This window comes from Caretta caretta, chromosome 19 (assembly GCF_965140235.1).
Source record: "Caretta caretta isolate rCarCar2 chromosome 19, rCarCar1.hap1, whole genome shotgun sequence".
Taxonomy (NCBI): domain Eukaryota; kingdom Metazoa; phylum Chordata; order Testudines; family Cheloniidae; genus Caretta; species Caretta caretta.
In genome coordinates, this window is record NC_134224.1 from 7041439 (window position 1) to 7055520 (window position 14082).

General features: G+C 41.5%; 1 protein-coding gene across 3 annotated transcripts; it reads left to right on the forward strand.

Annotated features, from left to right (window-relative positions):
- Positions 1–2999: 2999 nt before the first annotated feature.
- LOC125624871 (zinc finger and BTB domain-containing protein 8A) lies at positions 3000–9776 on the forward strand. 3 transcript variants are annotated; one of them, XM_048826185.2, is made up of 4 exons: positions 3000–3229; positions 4228–5219; positions 7512–7627; positions 8876–9776. In XM_048826185.2, exons 1-4 carry the CDS (start codon positions 3096–3098, stop codon positions 9200–9202), a joined length of 1569 nt encoding a protein of 522 aa, XP_048682142.1. In that variant the 5' UTR covers positions 3000–3095; the 3' UTR covers positions 9203–9776. The 3 variants fall into 3 exon arrangements, with proteins under 3 accessions (XP_048682142.1, XP_048682141.1, XP_048682143.1); XM_048826184.2 differs by having other exon boundaries at positions 3003–3229; positions 7512–7681; XM_048826186.2 differs by lacking the exon at positions 3000–3229 and adding an exon at positions 3636–3973 and having other exon boundaries at positions 7512–7681.
- The last annotated feature ends 4306 nt before the right edge of the window (positions 9777–14082 follow it).

The window sequence follows — 14082 nt, forward strand, 5'->3', positions numbered from 1 at the left end:
TCCCTCTTTCTCCACATCTCTCTCTCCTTTCTTGGCATAATCGCAACCATGGTCACACAGGAGTACTAATTTGGAGCATCTTGCAGTATGCAGAGTAGGATCATGCTATTTGAACCATCTGTACAGTAGCTATGGTTCACAAGCAGGCTGGATGTTAAATCTATAACAGTCTCAACATCTGAAGATCTTTTAGTATGCAGATCTCAGCTTCATTGTTTCCAGGACACCTCTAACAAAATATGTTAGAAAGCAAATGCAGAGAATAGCCTTCATAATAATTTTTGTTTCCTAGCCTCAGAAGAGATGTTTGTTCTTGATTTTTCTTAACAAGAAACTGTCGTCATTTTAAGTAATGAACATACTTTGGACTTATATAACCTTTCAACAGAGTGTTTTAAAGTGTTTCAGGAATTGTTATGTAACTAATATCCTTCAATTCCAATCAGATTAATAGTTCCACAAAGGGTAACTTACTTAAATTGACTTTTAAAGATGAGTTGCAAAAAACAAAACAAAACCGGACACTAACTGAATATAGTGATATGCTGAATTCCTTACATACTAAGGATAAGAGGAGTGTTCAGCAAAGTTATTTTGAATGCATCAGTCGCCCTGAAGCTGCACATTATTATTCCTTCTCTTTTACAATGTATTATATTATACCTGCTATATAAATTCACTGAAAGAGAGGCCTTTTCAAGACTAGGAGAAAAAGCACCTTTTTCTCAATCAAGTTATCTTAACTCTATTGAAAACCCCACTTAAGACTGGTTTCCCTTTGCACTGAGCAGTTAGCCAAAATTCAGGGATTTGCAGAGTTTTTAGGATCAGAAATTGGTGATATTGTTTTGCAAAAAAATACATAATATCTTGTTTCCCTGAACACCGTAACAAACAACAACAGTTTCTTTTCTCAGAAATCCCCAAGTCTGCCACTCCAATCCCCAAGAAACCATGTCCCTCTGCTTCCTTTCAGGGTCATATTTGCAACTCCTTGTCCCATCTGGCTTTTTGTCTCCAACACACACTACCTGTAGCTCATATCCTCACCTAGATCCTGCATTTCCAACCAGGGTTAGCACTCTATACAAGTTTCAGAGTAGCAGCAGTGTTAGTCTGTATTCACAAAAAGAAAAGGAGGACTTGTGGCACCTTGGAGACTAACCAATTTATTTGAGCATAAGCTTTCGTGAGCTACAGCTCACTTCATTGGATGCATCCGATGAAGTGAGCTGTAAGTCACGAAAGCTTACACTCTATACAAGTTAGCCTTGACCTGCCATGTGATGTGGTAGCTGGGGCAGTAGCCCCAAACCTTGTAGCTATTTTTGCTACATAAAGGTGCTTGATTGCCCCTCCTTTTGAGCTTGAAAATGCTTGGCACACCCATTGGCTTCAAAGAGGCCTGAGATGGTCTATAGACTCAAGACTCCAACACAGGTAGCCATAAACACCTTTCAGCATAATTTGAATATAGGTTTTAATATTTAGGCTATAACTTGACCTGCAAAAATCAAACTAAAGGTGTTTGACTGTATCTATGTTGGTATTAAGTGGGGTTTTCAATTGATTTAAACTAGCTCCATTAAGCTAACTTAATTCGGGGCGGGGGGGGGGAGAGTACCCTTTTCTCCTAATCCAGATGAGGCCACAAGTAAGCATCAGAGAAATTAAGATGGGAGGTGGGGTTTGAAGACTAAATTAGGGTACAACAAAATAAGGTAAGTAAAACCATTTGGGGGTGGGAGGAGGTATTGTTTCATGATCTCTGTGTGTATATAAAGTCTGCTGCAGTTTCCACGGTATACATCTGATGAAGTGAGCTGTAGCTCACGAAAGCTCATGCTCAAATAAATTGGTTAGTCTCTAAGGTGCTACAAGTACTCCTTTTCTTTTTGCGAATACAGACTAACATGGCTGTTACTCTGAAACCTGTCATTTGGCTTCAGTGGACTATGGAGGTCAGACAACACTAATACATTGCATGATTTTGTTCTACATACAGTAGGAGGCACATGTGTGATTTCTGACCATTTAAAAATAAATTTAAATTATACACTAAGTGCCCAAATAGTTTATTTTGTGTCTTTCAGCGTTTATAAACACTGAATCTAAAAAACAGTTGTCAGTACAGTACTTACTTTTCAAACTAACTATAACATAGATTATAGGGATTCCAGCTGAGATGAAGCATTAAAAAGGGAATCAGCTGTCAATTTCTTAATTTATATAGAATATTTTAGGAATGATCAAGGAAGATGGGCAGAACACTACTACTACTGCGGGAACACTATAAAAGAAGGGCTGCATGATCTGAATACCCATTTGCTAAACCAAAATTATGGACAGAATGAAAATGACCCTTTTATAATTCTAGCAAGAAGTGTACAGCTGAGAACCTGAAACTTCCAAATCTCATCTACTAAATTGTGCTTCAATACAATCTCTCCCCTCCCTGTGTGTTACTAAGAATTTTGGGTCATTATTTTATACAGTGCATGCATGTCAATTGTCCATACTTCTGCTATGCAAAAGCAAAATCAGAACTAATCGTTATGCTAATGAGCAGAGGTTTTTATACCATGTTACTTGTCCAAGAACTGTTTCCAGTATTGTTTTTTCAAAGAAAAGAAATACCCAACATCAAACTAGCACTGTCCTTTATTATGCACATAGTGACACCTGAAAGACAAAGTAAGAAGGATAAACTTTCGTGAGCTACAGCTCACTTTCCGATGAAGCGAGCTGTAGCTCAGGAAAGCTTATGCTCAAATAAATTTGTGGGTCTCTAAGGTGCCACAAGTCCTCCTTTTTGTATTTGACACGTACACTCTCCCCACCCAAGAAACCCTGGATATTTGACATTTTCACCTTGTTCAACACTGACCGCGCTCCACCGATTGCGGGAAACCGCGACATGGGCTCCCCGGGCAAGGGGCGGGTGCGGGGGGAGGGAAACCGCGCGGGCCAAGGCGAGCGCAACCCGAGCAAAGCGGCAGGAAGCGGCCGGGCTTGTGCCCGCTGCGAGCGGAGCGTTGCCCCTTTAATTGTGTCCCCAGCCCTCGGGCGTCTCTGACCAACGCCCGCGTCAGCAAATGCCTTTTGTCTCTCTCCCCTTCGGCCCTGCGCGGGCGGGACCCGCAAACTGCGGTACAGTCACACGGAGCCGAGCCCGCAGCACCCCCAACCCCGGCCCGCCCCGGCAGCTGCCGCCCGCCGAACCCCGCCGGTAAGTGGCGGCGGCGCTGCCATGGCCCCGGCCCGGCCCAGAACCGGCCGGGGGCAGCGGCGGGCTCGGCGGACCCGAGGCGGGCTGGGGCCCTGAGGCGGGCGCTCCCCGCAGCCGAGCCGCGCTCGCAGGGAGAGCGAGGCGGGCGCCATTTGTAGCCCGGGCGCCGCTGTGAGGGGCCGGGAAGGGCAGCCGAGGGGCTGGCGGCTGCGCAGCGGGACGGAGACCGGGCAGGGGCGGCAGGTCCCGGGCGGAGCCGCACGAAGGGAGGCTGCTGGCCGCGGGGCTTAGAGCGCCCCGTCCCGAGCCGCCTGGCGCGGTGGCCGGGTCACGGGCAGGCAGCCGGGCGAGAGAGGGCGGGGCGGGGCGGGGCGGGGGGGGGGGGGTTTCCCTGCGTCGGGAGCCCGCCCGCACCGATCCCCGAGCGGGCGTCTCGCGCCGTCAGGCGGCCCGGGCTCCCTGTGCTCGAAGGGCCAATTCGGACGGGGCGTGCGGGTGATTGACAGCGTCCTCCGCCAATGGCGTGGTGCGGGCGCCGGGGCGGTAGTTTCTCTGGCCGGTGGCGCTGGCGCCCTGGTCCTGCGGTGCAGAGGGCGCAACCGTGCGAGTGACCGGGGCTGGAGTCGTAGCCCGGTGGCCTTCTCTCGGGCCTGAACCCTATTGAACCGTAACCCTCATAGCTGTGAAAGGGATGGGTCTTCTTTCCCGTTGCTGAATCCGCAACGGGGCTTGTAAAGTTTTCCAGTGAGTTTTTTGTTCGGTTTTAGGATATAAATGCACAGAGCTGGAGCCTCCAACTGAGGCATCTCAACTGCTCTATCAAAATAGTGTCTCTTCTCTCTTCCTTATGCTAACGCGGGCCGACCCTGCGGGGGGGGGGGGGGACGGACTACATGGTCTCACTGTATCCCTTTATTAAAGAAAAATGTTCTTGAAATTGTGCAGTAACTTTGGGTTTACATGTAGCATGTCAAGATTGTAATTATTCTTTATTGTAGAGAGACGCTTCCTGTTTACCTTCTGTTTGGAATGGAGATTTCTTCCCATCAGTTTCATCTCCTTCAGCAACTAAACGAGCAGCGCAAGCAAGACTTATTCTGTGACTGCTGTATTCTGGTTGAGGGGAAGGTCTTCAAAGCACATCGAAATGTGCTGTTTGCCAGTAGTGGTTATTTCAAAATGCTCCTTTCCCAGAGCTCAAAAGAGACTAGTCAGCCAACCACAGCTACTTTTGAGGTCTTCTCTCCTGCTACCTTCACAGTTATTCTGGACTTTGTATATTCAGGCAAACTGTCTCTCACTGGGCAAAATGTGATTGAAGTAATGTCAGCTGCTAGTTATCTGCAGATGACAGATATTCTGAGTGTATGTAAGACATTCATTAAATCCTCACTGGAGATTAATGAAAAAGAGAAGGATCACTACTTCACCCTCTCAGCCAAAAGGGTCAACAGTAGATTAGACTGCCCACCTTTTTATAGGTCAAGAAGGAAAGTTAAAAGCAACCCCATCCGTTCTCACTTAATTCCAGATCAAAAGGCAGGCATGGTGAATGAAAATTCCTGGACCAATAGCAGCAACCACTCATCTTCACAAATGAATGTCCAACAGCAAGAAACACAATTATCCAAAAGAGGCCAAAAGCTTGGCTCAGTGAAAAAACGCCAAAGGCGTCTTGGACTGTCACAGCCCCATGATTTTCTGAAATATAAATCAAACAAACCTGATGAGGCTAGTGGAAGTTGCAGTGCTTCAGAGACTAACTGCACTTCTCAATCCAAAGAGCAAATTCAGTTTGACACAGAGAATGACACTGCTCATACTGGGTACCGATGTGATCAAGAATCAAAGGTGATACCAAAGAAATGGTCTGTTGCTCAGCTGGAACAAGAACTTTCAAGAACTTCCCCTGTGTATATGGATTTAAAAGCAGATGAACTGTATACGTCTATGCCCACGATTCTAGGTGTAATGGGTGGTTGGAATGAAGGTAAGAGTAGATATAATTGTATACGGTGTTTGTCTTGAGACTTTTCTCAGGGTTCTCTTGAAAAAGATTCTCGGTTGTCTGCAAAACCTTGGGAAAGACACAATCATGTGTATATGCCCAAACTTTAAGCTTCATTACACTTCCTTAATTCAGTATAACACCTAAGGAATAAGGAGAGAGAAGTAATATAGTCTAGTGGGTAGGCATCTAAATTCTGAGCCAGAAGACTTGAGATAGATCTTCAGCTGGTGTGACCTCAGTGGAGCTATGAGACAGTTTTACACCAGACTGAGGATCTGAGCCCTAAACTGAGCCAGTTTCTATTCCTGGTTCTACCACTGATCTGCTGTGTGACCTCAGGTAAGTCACTTCATCCCTTTGTCCTTTCCCTCTTCCCCTCTGCTTTATCGGTCTTGTTTATTTAGAGAGTTCCTGCCCCAAAGAGCTTGCAGCTTTTCATGCTAATGTACCTATTGCACAATGGAACCCCAAACTTGGTACCACTAAGTGCTACAGTAATAGCTTGTGCATTTAAATTATTAGACCTACATCCTTCATATAAGTACACATGAGTTATCTTATTGACTTCAGTGGTACTGTTCAGATGCATAAGTGTTTGCAAGATGGGGTTCGAGGTTTACCGTATGCAATCAATGGTAGAGATAATATAACAAGTACAGTATAAGAAGAAAGCAATCAGTGTGACCAAAAAAATTAACAGCAATTTGCACTAAGCTATAATCACATTATTGATGATCCACACTTTGCAAAATGCAATATTTACTATTAAACATTTGAAGTCTATATTCATTCATATTGCATATATTTAAGAAATTTTGCAGTTCACAGTAAGTTATGCTTGTCAATAATTCTGACAGCAAAAGCTACTGAAACCGTTGAAGGTTCAGAAGCATTCCTCAATGAGTTATGCTGCAGGAAATGTCTTAAACATTAGTAAAATAAGGAGTACCAAATGGGAGAGGGAAGAGAAGAGTTCTCTATATTCATGTGTACAATTTTAAGGGGAAACAAAACAAGTTGGTTTAAAAAACAACAATGGGGTCCTTATGACCAAAAGTCCATATTAACTGCTGTGGTAGTATGATTGCTGACAGGCTTAAATCTGCTTAGATCTGAGTCACAACTGTGCCTAAAGGAAATTTAGAAAACAGCTTAGTATAGTTTAGTAGTAGCATGGTGCACCATCACAAGTAAGAACCAGACTTGATTCTTGGGTTTAGCCTTTTCCTGAATTGGCACTGGATTGCCATTACTCCAAGGGAGAAGCACCACATTAGCCATGTAGCTGTTTCTGTCTTGAATGTCAGGCAGATCCCTTCTCCATATAAGGCAGAGAGGGAATTGAATGTGGGTCTCCTACATCTCATGAGTGCTCTTGCGACTGGGTAAAAGTTATGATAGTTATCTTTCCTCCCACATGGGAGCTATTTGGTAAATTCATGTCAAATATGTGAATAATTTCAGGTTGACTGAAACTACATTTTTTGACAAACTACTCATGTGAAAAAAATTCAGTCAGCTCTACCTGGTACCAGCCTACTTACTACCTGAGGGATTGCCTCTCTCTCCATGCCTGCTGCAACTGCTGTGGTCATCAAAAGTGCTTTAGCTAGACCTTCTTCCTACCCCCTCCCCGCCCCCCCCATTATAAAAGAGAAGAAATGTGAGGGCTCATACTTAACTTGCCTCCGCACCCTTGGTCCAAAATAGTCTGAATTTGATGACTTTCTGGATATACTGCAAAAGACCTCTGTTTAGGAGGATTTTTCGAGAGGCTTAGAATATGCTTTCTTGAGGAACAGGGAATAGGTGGCTGGCAAAATTCTGTGGAATTTATTTTAATGCTGCTGAGATCTAATTGTATTTTTTGTATAAATTATATTAAGGCACCTTGAGTCTTGGAATGATGTCTTTATTTCAAATTAAACAAATATTCATCTGGATTCTAAAACATTATCTGAAGCAAAAGTCCAGTCTGTAAGCATCTGAAAACCTATGCATGTTAAGGCACCGCTGTATGTAAATAACCTAGTTTAGGGTCAGTCTGTCTAGGACAGAATCCGCTATCTAAATCAGTTCACCAAGTATTTGACTTTTTATTAAGTTGGAAAAATAATGCAGTGAGAGAGGAGAGAAGAAGGGTTGTGGTTGTGTTTTGGATTCTTTTCTCTCAAGTTACAGATTATAGGAAAAGCTAACTTTGCTTCAACAAATCTGTCTAGGGAAGAGACTATTGCTGTTTACCTAACTAATAGGATTTTCTCTTAACAGATGATCTACCTAAGATGCAATTCAAGTGCCCCTTCTGCACCCATACAGTGAAACGGAGAGCAGACATGAAGAGGCATCTTCGATGTCACACAGGGGAACGACCTTATCCGTGTGAGGCATGTGGGAAAAAATTCACAAGATTAGAGCACCTACGTAGCCATTTCCAAACAGTATGTCATTTGACTAAAGACTGGCTTTCTTGAAAAATGAAATTATGTTCGCAACAGCAGTTTGTTGTCCAGAACCAGCCCCAGAGAGTCACTCATCTTACTGCTCTTCAGTGGCCAGTATAAAATAATTTAGTCGTCTCACTTGTCTCCATTTAGGAACTGGACAAGCATCTATAACACAACACTAACCATCAAATTTACCATTAAAATTAACATCTTTGGTGGTAGCATAACCATGGCTTTTGTGGTAAAGAGAGAGACTGAGCTACTCTATCTTGCCCCTAAATATTAAGATGGATGAGGCCTTTTGGCATAATGAAAAGAAACTTGTACTGTAGCTGCATGTGCTGCACCTGTTATGTGCACAAATAGGACTGTGCTCTCAAAACTTATGGACTTATTCTTCAGTGGAGACAAGTGCCTTTTACATGTAAGATAATATTTAGAAATAACAAACTGTATGATAACATAGCATTTTCTAAAAAAACCACTAAAGTAGTATTTAAAAGAAAGGGCCATAATAAGCACAACGGGTACAGTTTAGAAAAATTGTCTTCAAATGACTAAGATTGAGTTGTGGAGGAGAACAAAGTAGCCACAAATTGAAAGTAGAAAGCAAAAACTAGCTTTTAATCTACTTAAAAGTTGGAAAATGTGAGTGTAAATCACGTTTGAAGTGCTGAAATAATAGTGTGGCATTTTCATTACTTTTTTTTTTTTTAAGTATCCCATCTTTATTTGTCTTGGTGCACACATACACAATGCCTATGTGAATACTTGGACCCAGTTAATAACTTGGTTTCTAGTTTAAATAAAAAGATGGTTGTAGCGCAGAAGCAGTGCATCCTGTCCTAGGTGTGCATTTTGTTGCATAAACACATCTGGAAAGAAAAAAGCTTTCCCCTTTTGATAAGCAGATAGAATACTCATACTTCATTGGTTGTGTAAGAAACGAGATGAAAATCAAAGATAGTTAATGATCCAGTGTACTTGTACTATAGACTTTTAATAAATGAGTGCAGATCTGTTGGTTCTTGCTCTAGAAGTCTCATTTATAATCCCCTTATTTACTTTTAGGGTGATCTAATGCATTTCTCAGTTTATAAAAATATTACTATAGATGTTCTTAAAGAAAAAACATTGTATTAACCCTTCTTTGGATGAAAGCTGATTTTCCATTTTAAATCTCTATAGATACATCAAGCCGGCAAACTAATCTGCAGAAAGTGTAAGAATCATGTCACCGACTTAACAGGACATGTGATTCAACAAGGAACAAGGCGCTACAGACTATGTAATGAATGTCTAGCTGAAGCAGATATTGACAGCATTCGTGATGACTTAAATGCAGAACATCCTCTTACTATCTCTCTAGGAGACAAAATTTCTGGGTGGCACTTGGATGAAGAGCACAGATCAGATGTAGAGATGGAGGATGAACCTGATAAATTTGTCATCCAGCAAGTTAATGATGATAACACAGATGAGACAGACGAAAAAGTGAAATCAAATCTTAGATAGTTGTATTTGGAGTGAAATCTGTTAGTGCTCATCTCATCACGGACTTACTACATCTTGCCAATTAAGAGACTATGATCTACTTAATCATTAATAGATCCTTTTTAACAATACTGCATGGGAGCAAAATAAGGTTCTACAATCTAGTGTGCACATAGTTCCAGACATTCCTTTGTGTCCATAGGAACTTCTTTCCAACTACATTTTTTGCTACAATGTAAAGATCCCTGAAAGTTGGCCAGAAACTGAACATCTGGAGAGCTATTAAATGACTTATTTTACGGTAAGCCAAAGACCACCTCAAAGTTCCTATTTAAATGAAAGCGTGAACCATTTTTCTTCCTTTATTTCAAAGCCTTTGTTAGAACAAAGTTGTTTAAGATGTTCTAAAAGGCATTTCTTCATAGGTTTAATGTTCTGCCAGCTGCATCAAAGCAAGAACTACTGAATTAGTTACTATGAAAAACTTACTAAAGCCAGTAGTTAAAATACATATTTTCTGTAAATACTGTATTTAATCTATGTACACTTACGAAAAATGTACATTTGATACTTGTAATAAAATTTTAAAAACTAATTAGAATCTGACTAGTCTGCTTACTAGAATAGCATTTTCTCAAAAAAATGCTACCCCTTACTGGTTACAAGAAAAAGCATTTTTAAGAATATCTATATAGAGTAGGTTACAGGATAGAACAGCTACATTTGGATGGAGTGAGTTGCATCCTCAAATGAACAGGATTCACACTACTGAAGCTTTTTAATTTAGACTACCTATAAACAGAGTTGCTTTAAATAAGAATATTAGAAGTGCAATCTTTACAAAGAGGTTTTTTTTTGTTTGTTTTTTTTTAAACAAAAAAAAGTGTTCAGGACTTGCATTAAACTGCCAGAGGGGATTGGTTAGGCACTATAGGGGAGATTTTCAGGCACCTACAATTTAGGAACACAAGTCCTACTTTCAGTTGGACTTGTGACATAAATCCTTTCATGCATATTTGAAGTCTTTGTTTTCAGTCTGTAAGATGTCCAAAGGCCATTGGGCACTCAAAGCAAAAACCATAGTATATTAAGTAAAGTTACAAGTGAGACTCTGAGGGCTAAAACATAAAATTTAAAATACAATTTAAATTTTAAAATTTTCTAAACTTAAATACAGATCATACTTCAAGAATTTGATTTGACTACACAAGGCAAATGGCAGTAGAGAATTGAGCCCCGAATCTACATTGCTGAGCTATGTAAAAGGCAACTTTCCCTGTTCCTGGATGTCTTTTTAATCCTTAAGAACCATCTTTGTAGAATGCTCAATTATGTGGACTCAGCAAAACCTTTAGATCCTAGAAACACTAAATTCTTAGTGCTAAGTGCTACAACACTTCAAAAGGGAAATGCAAAAAAGAAACACTAGCAGTGCAGAATGGGGGGGAGCTCATGAGCGGGAATGTCAGCCATATGAAGAGAAGCCATAGCTCTCTCCCATACCCACTTCCTAGTTTTCTCTTTTCTCCCAACATAACTGCATCCGATGAAGTGAGCTGTAGCTCACAAAAGCTTATGCTCAAATAAATTGGTTAGTCTCTAAGGTGCCACAAGTCCTCCTTTTCTTTTTGCAGGAGAACAATGACTTTCATGAGTTAAAGGTAAACAAAAGGTTCTTGAACAAGCTTTGAAATAGGAGGCTATAGACTAAGTATCAACAATGGGCCTGATTCTCAGCTGTATCCCAGCCCCCTTCACACTGCTCCAGTGACCTAAAGTGACAGCAAACCTGGCAGAAATGGCCTTTAGAGAATTACACCCTGCCGGCCCCGGGACAGTTCTATGCCACTATTTCCTTATAGCCCCCAGTGTAGGAAATGTCAGGACAGAGATGGAGTGTGGCCAGAGCATGCTTGTGCTGTGGTTATCATCAGGTGCTGAATTGCCCCTACGGGGCATATCTATTGCAGCTGGAGGCTGAAAGTAGACATGATATGGCTAAATTTCAACAGGGGCTGAACAGGCCTTCAGACAGTCCAAGTGCTAGTCCACACTAGAAGTGCTGCAGCTGCGCCTCTGGTGAAGACACTCTATGCCAATGGGAGAGAGCTGCTCCCACCAACATAGCGCTGTCCCCACTGACACCACTCGAGGTGAGGAGGCCTATTCATGCTCCTGAGCAACATAAGTTATACCGCCATAACCTGTAGTATAGACAAGCCCTTAGAATACAAGGAGTGCAAGTAGAATTTGAACCTGTTTTTGGCATGTCCATTCTCCATTCATTAAGGCCTATATATTTTAAATGACTATTTAAAATATAAATTGGTTTGTTTCTTACCTTCCAAAGTTTTACCCAGCAAGTGTCACTCTCCTAAAAGCAAAGCATTTTTTTGCATTATTACAATAATATTTTCATATAGTATCTTTTACATACTCTCAAAACACTTTTACAGTTAAATGAAAGTTACATAGAAAAGGGGAAAAATTAACTTTTAATTTTAACAGGTATCAATTATGGAGATATACTTCCAGCAGAGACTTAAAAATAGCTGAAGTTGAGATGAAAAGATACATAAGGCTGTTCTAAACTCAAGGAGCTGCAAATGTGGTTCTTACCTACAATAGCAAATTTTTTATCCGTTGTTTAGCTGCTCCTGTGCTTCCAATGCATAGACCAATATAGACCACATGCATACATCTTTTTAAAAAACTATATTATCAAATACCAAAGTGGCTAGATTTTATGGAGGGGCAGAGGAGACCAGTGCTAAGATAAGTGAATAAAGGGGAGAGAGAGAGAGAGAGAAAGCATGTGAGGTTGTTCACAGTTAATCAATAGAAGGCTTTGAAATCAGGATCCAAATTAGTCAATGGGGTAATTCTATTGAAGTGAGTAGATGGAGTTACTTCATGGATGAGTTGGGCCACAGAGGACATTTTTTCCACTATGCACTGAAACAGATGAGGATCTAATAGTATCTGTGATGAGTATGGGGTTACACTTGTTTTAATGTGTGAGAAAGTAGACAGAAGCATTCTGCACAAGCTGAAATCTAACAAACCTACACTATCTGTAAATGCATGAACGATGCTCTTTTCAAAGATTCAGCCTTCCCAAAAGGTAATGCATATATTTAAAAATAAATATGAAATACAATTAAGAGTATGCCCCAAAATAAAAAAGTGAGACACCTATTTATGTTTAATCTGAGCAGGAAACTTTTATTTTTTAAAAATAGAGTATTCCTTTTGCATCTAAAACTATTTTTTAAAAGTTTACTCACATTTATTTTTAACTACCAGACTGGAGAGGTTTCATTTTGTTAGATATATATTTACATTGGTGTAGTCATTTGTCATTAATAAAGTCAACTACTTTTATTTTAAAATAGTGAATTTTCATAGTTTTCAATTCTTTACAGATAAATACACTTTGACAAAAGATTTTTTTAAATTTAAATTATTGCTATATTGTATATATATTTGAATTCCTTTCAAATGTACTATAATAAATATGGCATGAGTGAAATATAAGTGGAAAAAAGACTGTCCTTTAATATTAAAGATATAACAAATGTCAAATTTCACCCACAAACACAAGCCCTTCTTCATCTGCAGGGGAGCTACATATGCACCTGTGAGGTCAGCACTTTCCACCCCTCCCAAAAAATAAAAGTTATTGCATTTAAATATTTTAAAATATAACATGTTTTCAGAGTATAGATTTTTTCAAAGCCAGAACCGGCTGAGTATGACCAAAAATCCGACAGATCTTTGGAGTTTATTGAGGAAGGGGGCTCAGTCCAGTTGTTGGTGAAAATGTGTACGTCATAGGAAAAGATCAGAATTGGCAACCATGTTGATAGTTTCAGCAGTCTAAACACTGCATGGGAACAGAAGCTGAACTACCTTCCCCATTCCTTGAGAAGGTCCCCGTGGAATAGGCCTAAGCGACCATCCCGGCTTGTGGAAGAAGCTTGTACTGCTATTGGCTGTGGTGCATTTATTTTTACAGACTGAGGCTTTCACTCTCCAGAGATTTTGGTCAGGAACCAAAATACAGTGAAAAAGACCTTTGCGGAGGGTGCCCATATGGTGGTGAGAGAGAGCCTTCATTTTCATATTTGCAAGCAGAGCATTGCACAGGAAATCCATTTCAACTTTGGCAGTGAGGTGGGCCCATACAGATGCCAGGAAGTGCCAGTTCGCTCATTCAGGGCCCAGCTGAATGATTCCAAGAGGCACCAATTTCAAGTCTCTCCTGACTTTTTCAGATGGTTCCACTGAATGCCCACCATTTCCCATGTTTAGAAAAATAAATTAATATCTAACATTTCACATTTTCTCCATAGAGAACATCCCCCCACTCCCCCGCTCATGATTTGAGCTCAAGCACCACCCACTCCCTGCCTCTCACAGGTAGTGCCTTTTATTGCAGGAGAAATATCCCAGCCTCCTCTTAGGACACCCTGCCCTTCTTACAGCAACAGCCCTCCCTCCTGCCCTCTGCTTAGCCCACCACCCTTCACAGGGGCTCTGGCCACCGTCTAGTTACAGGGGCAGGAGGCCCCCCCCTCAAATACTGTCATACAGAGATAGTACCTCTAATTCCAGCACCTATAGGTGAGGCTGCACCCCCTGGCTTTGATTTCCATCAGACAAGGGTTTAGTTTTGTTCAATGGCTTTCAGCACACCCCCCCCACCCACCACACACTCTAAAAATTGCTCCAGCACCACTGGCCTCACCCCACCTCCCCCATTCTTACCTCTAGCCCCATCACGGGCTAGCCCTTGCCACCCTGCCCCCTCTATCCCCTCAGGATGGGCCCCAACCTCCCCTACAGGGCCTTCCGCTCACGCTTCCACTGCTGCTGCCCCTTTAGCTTTCCTCACACTG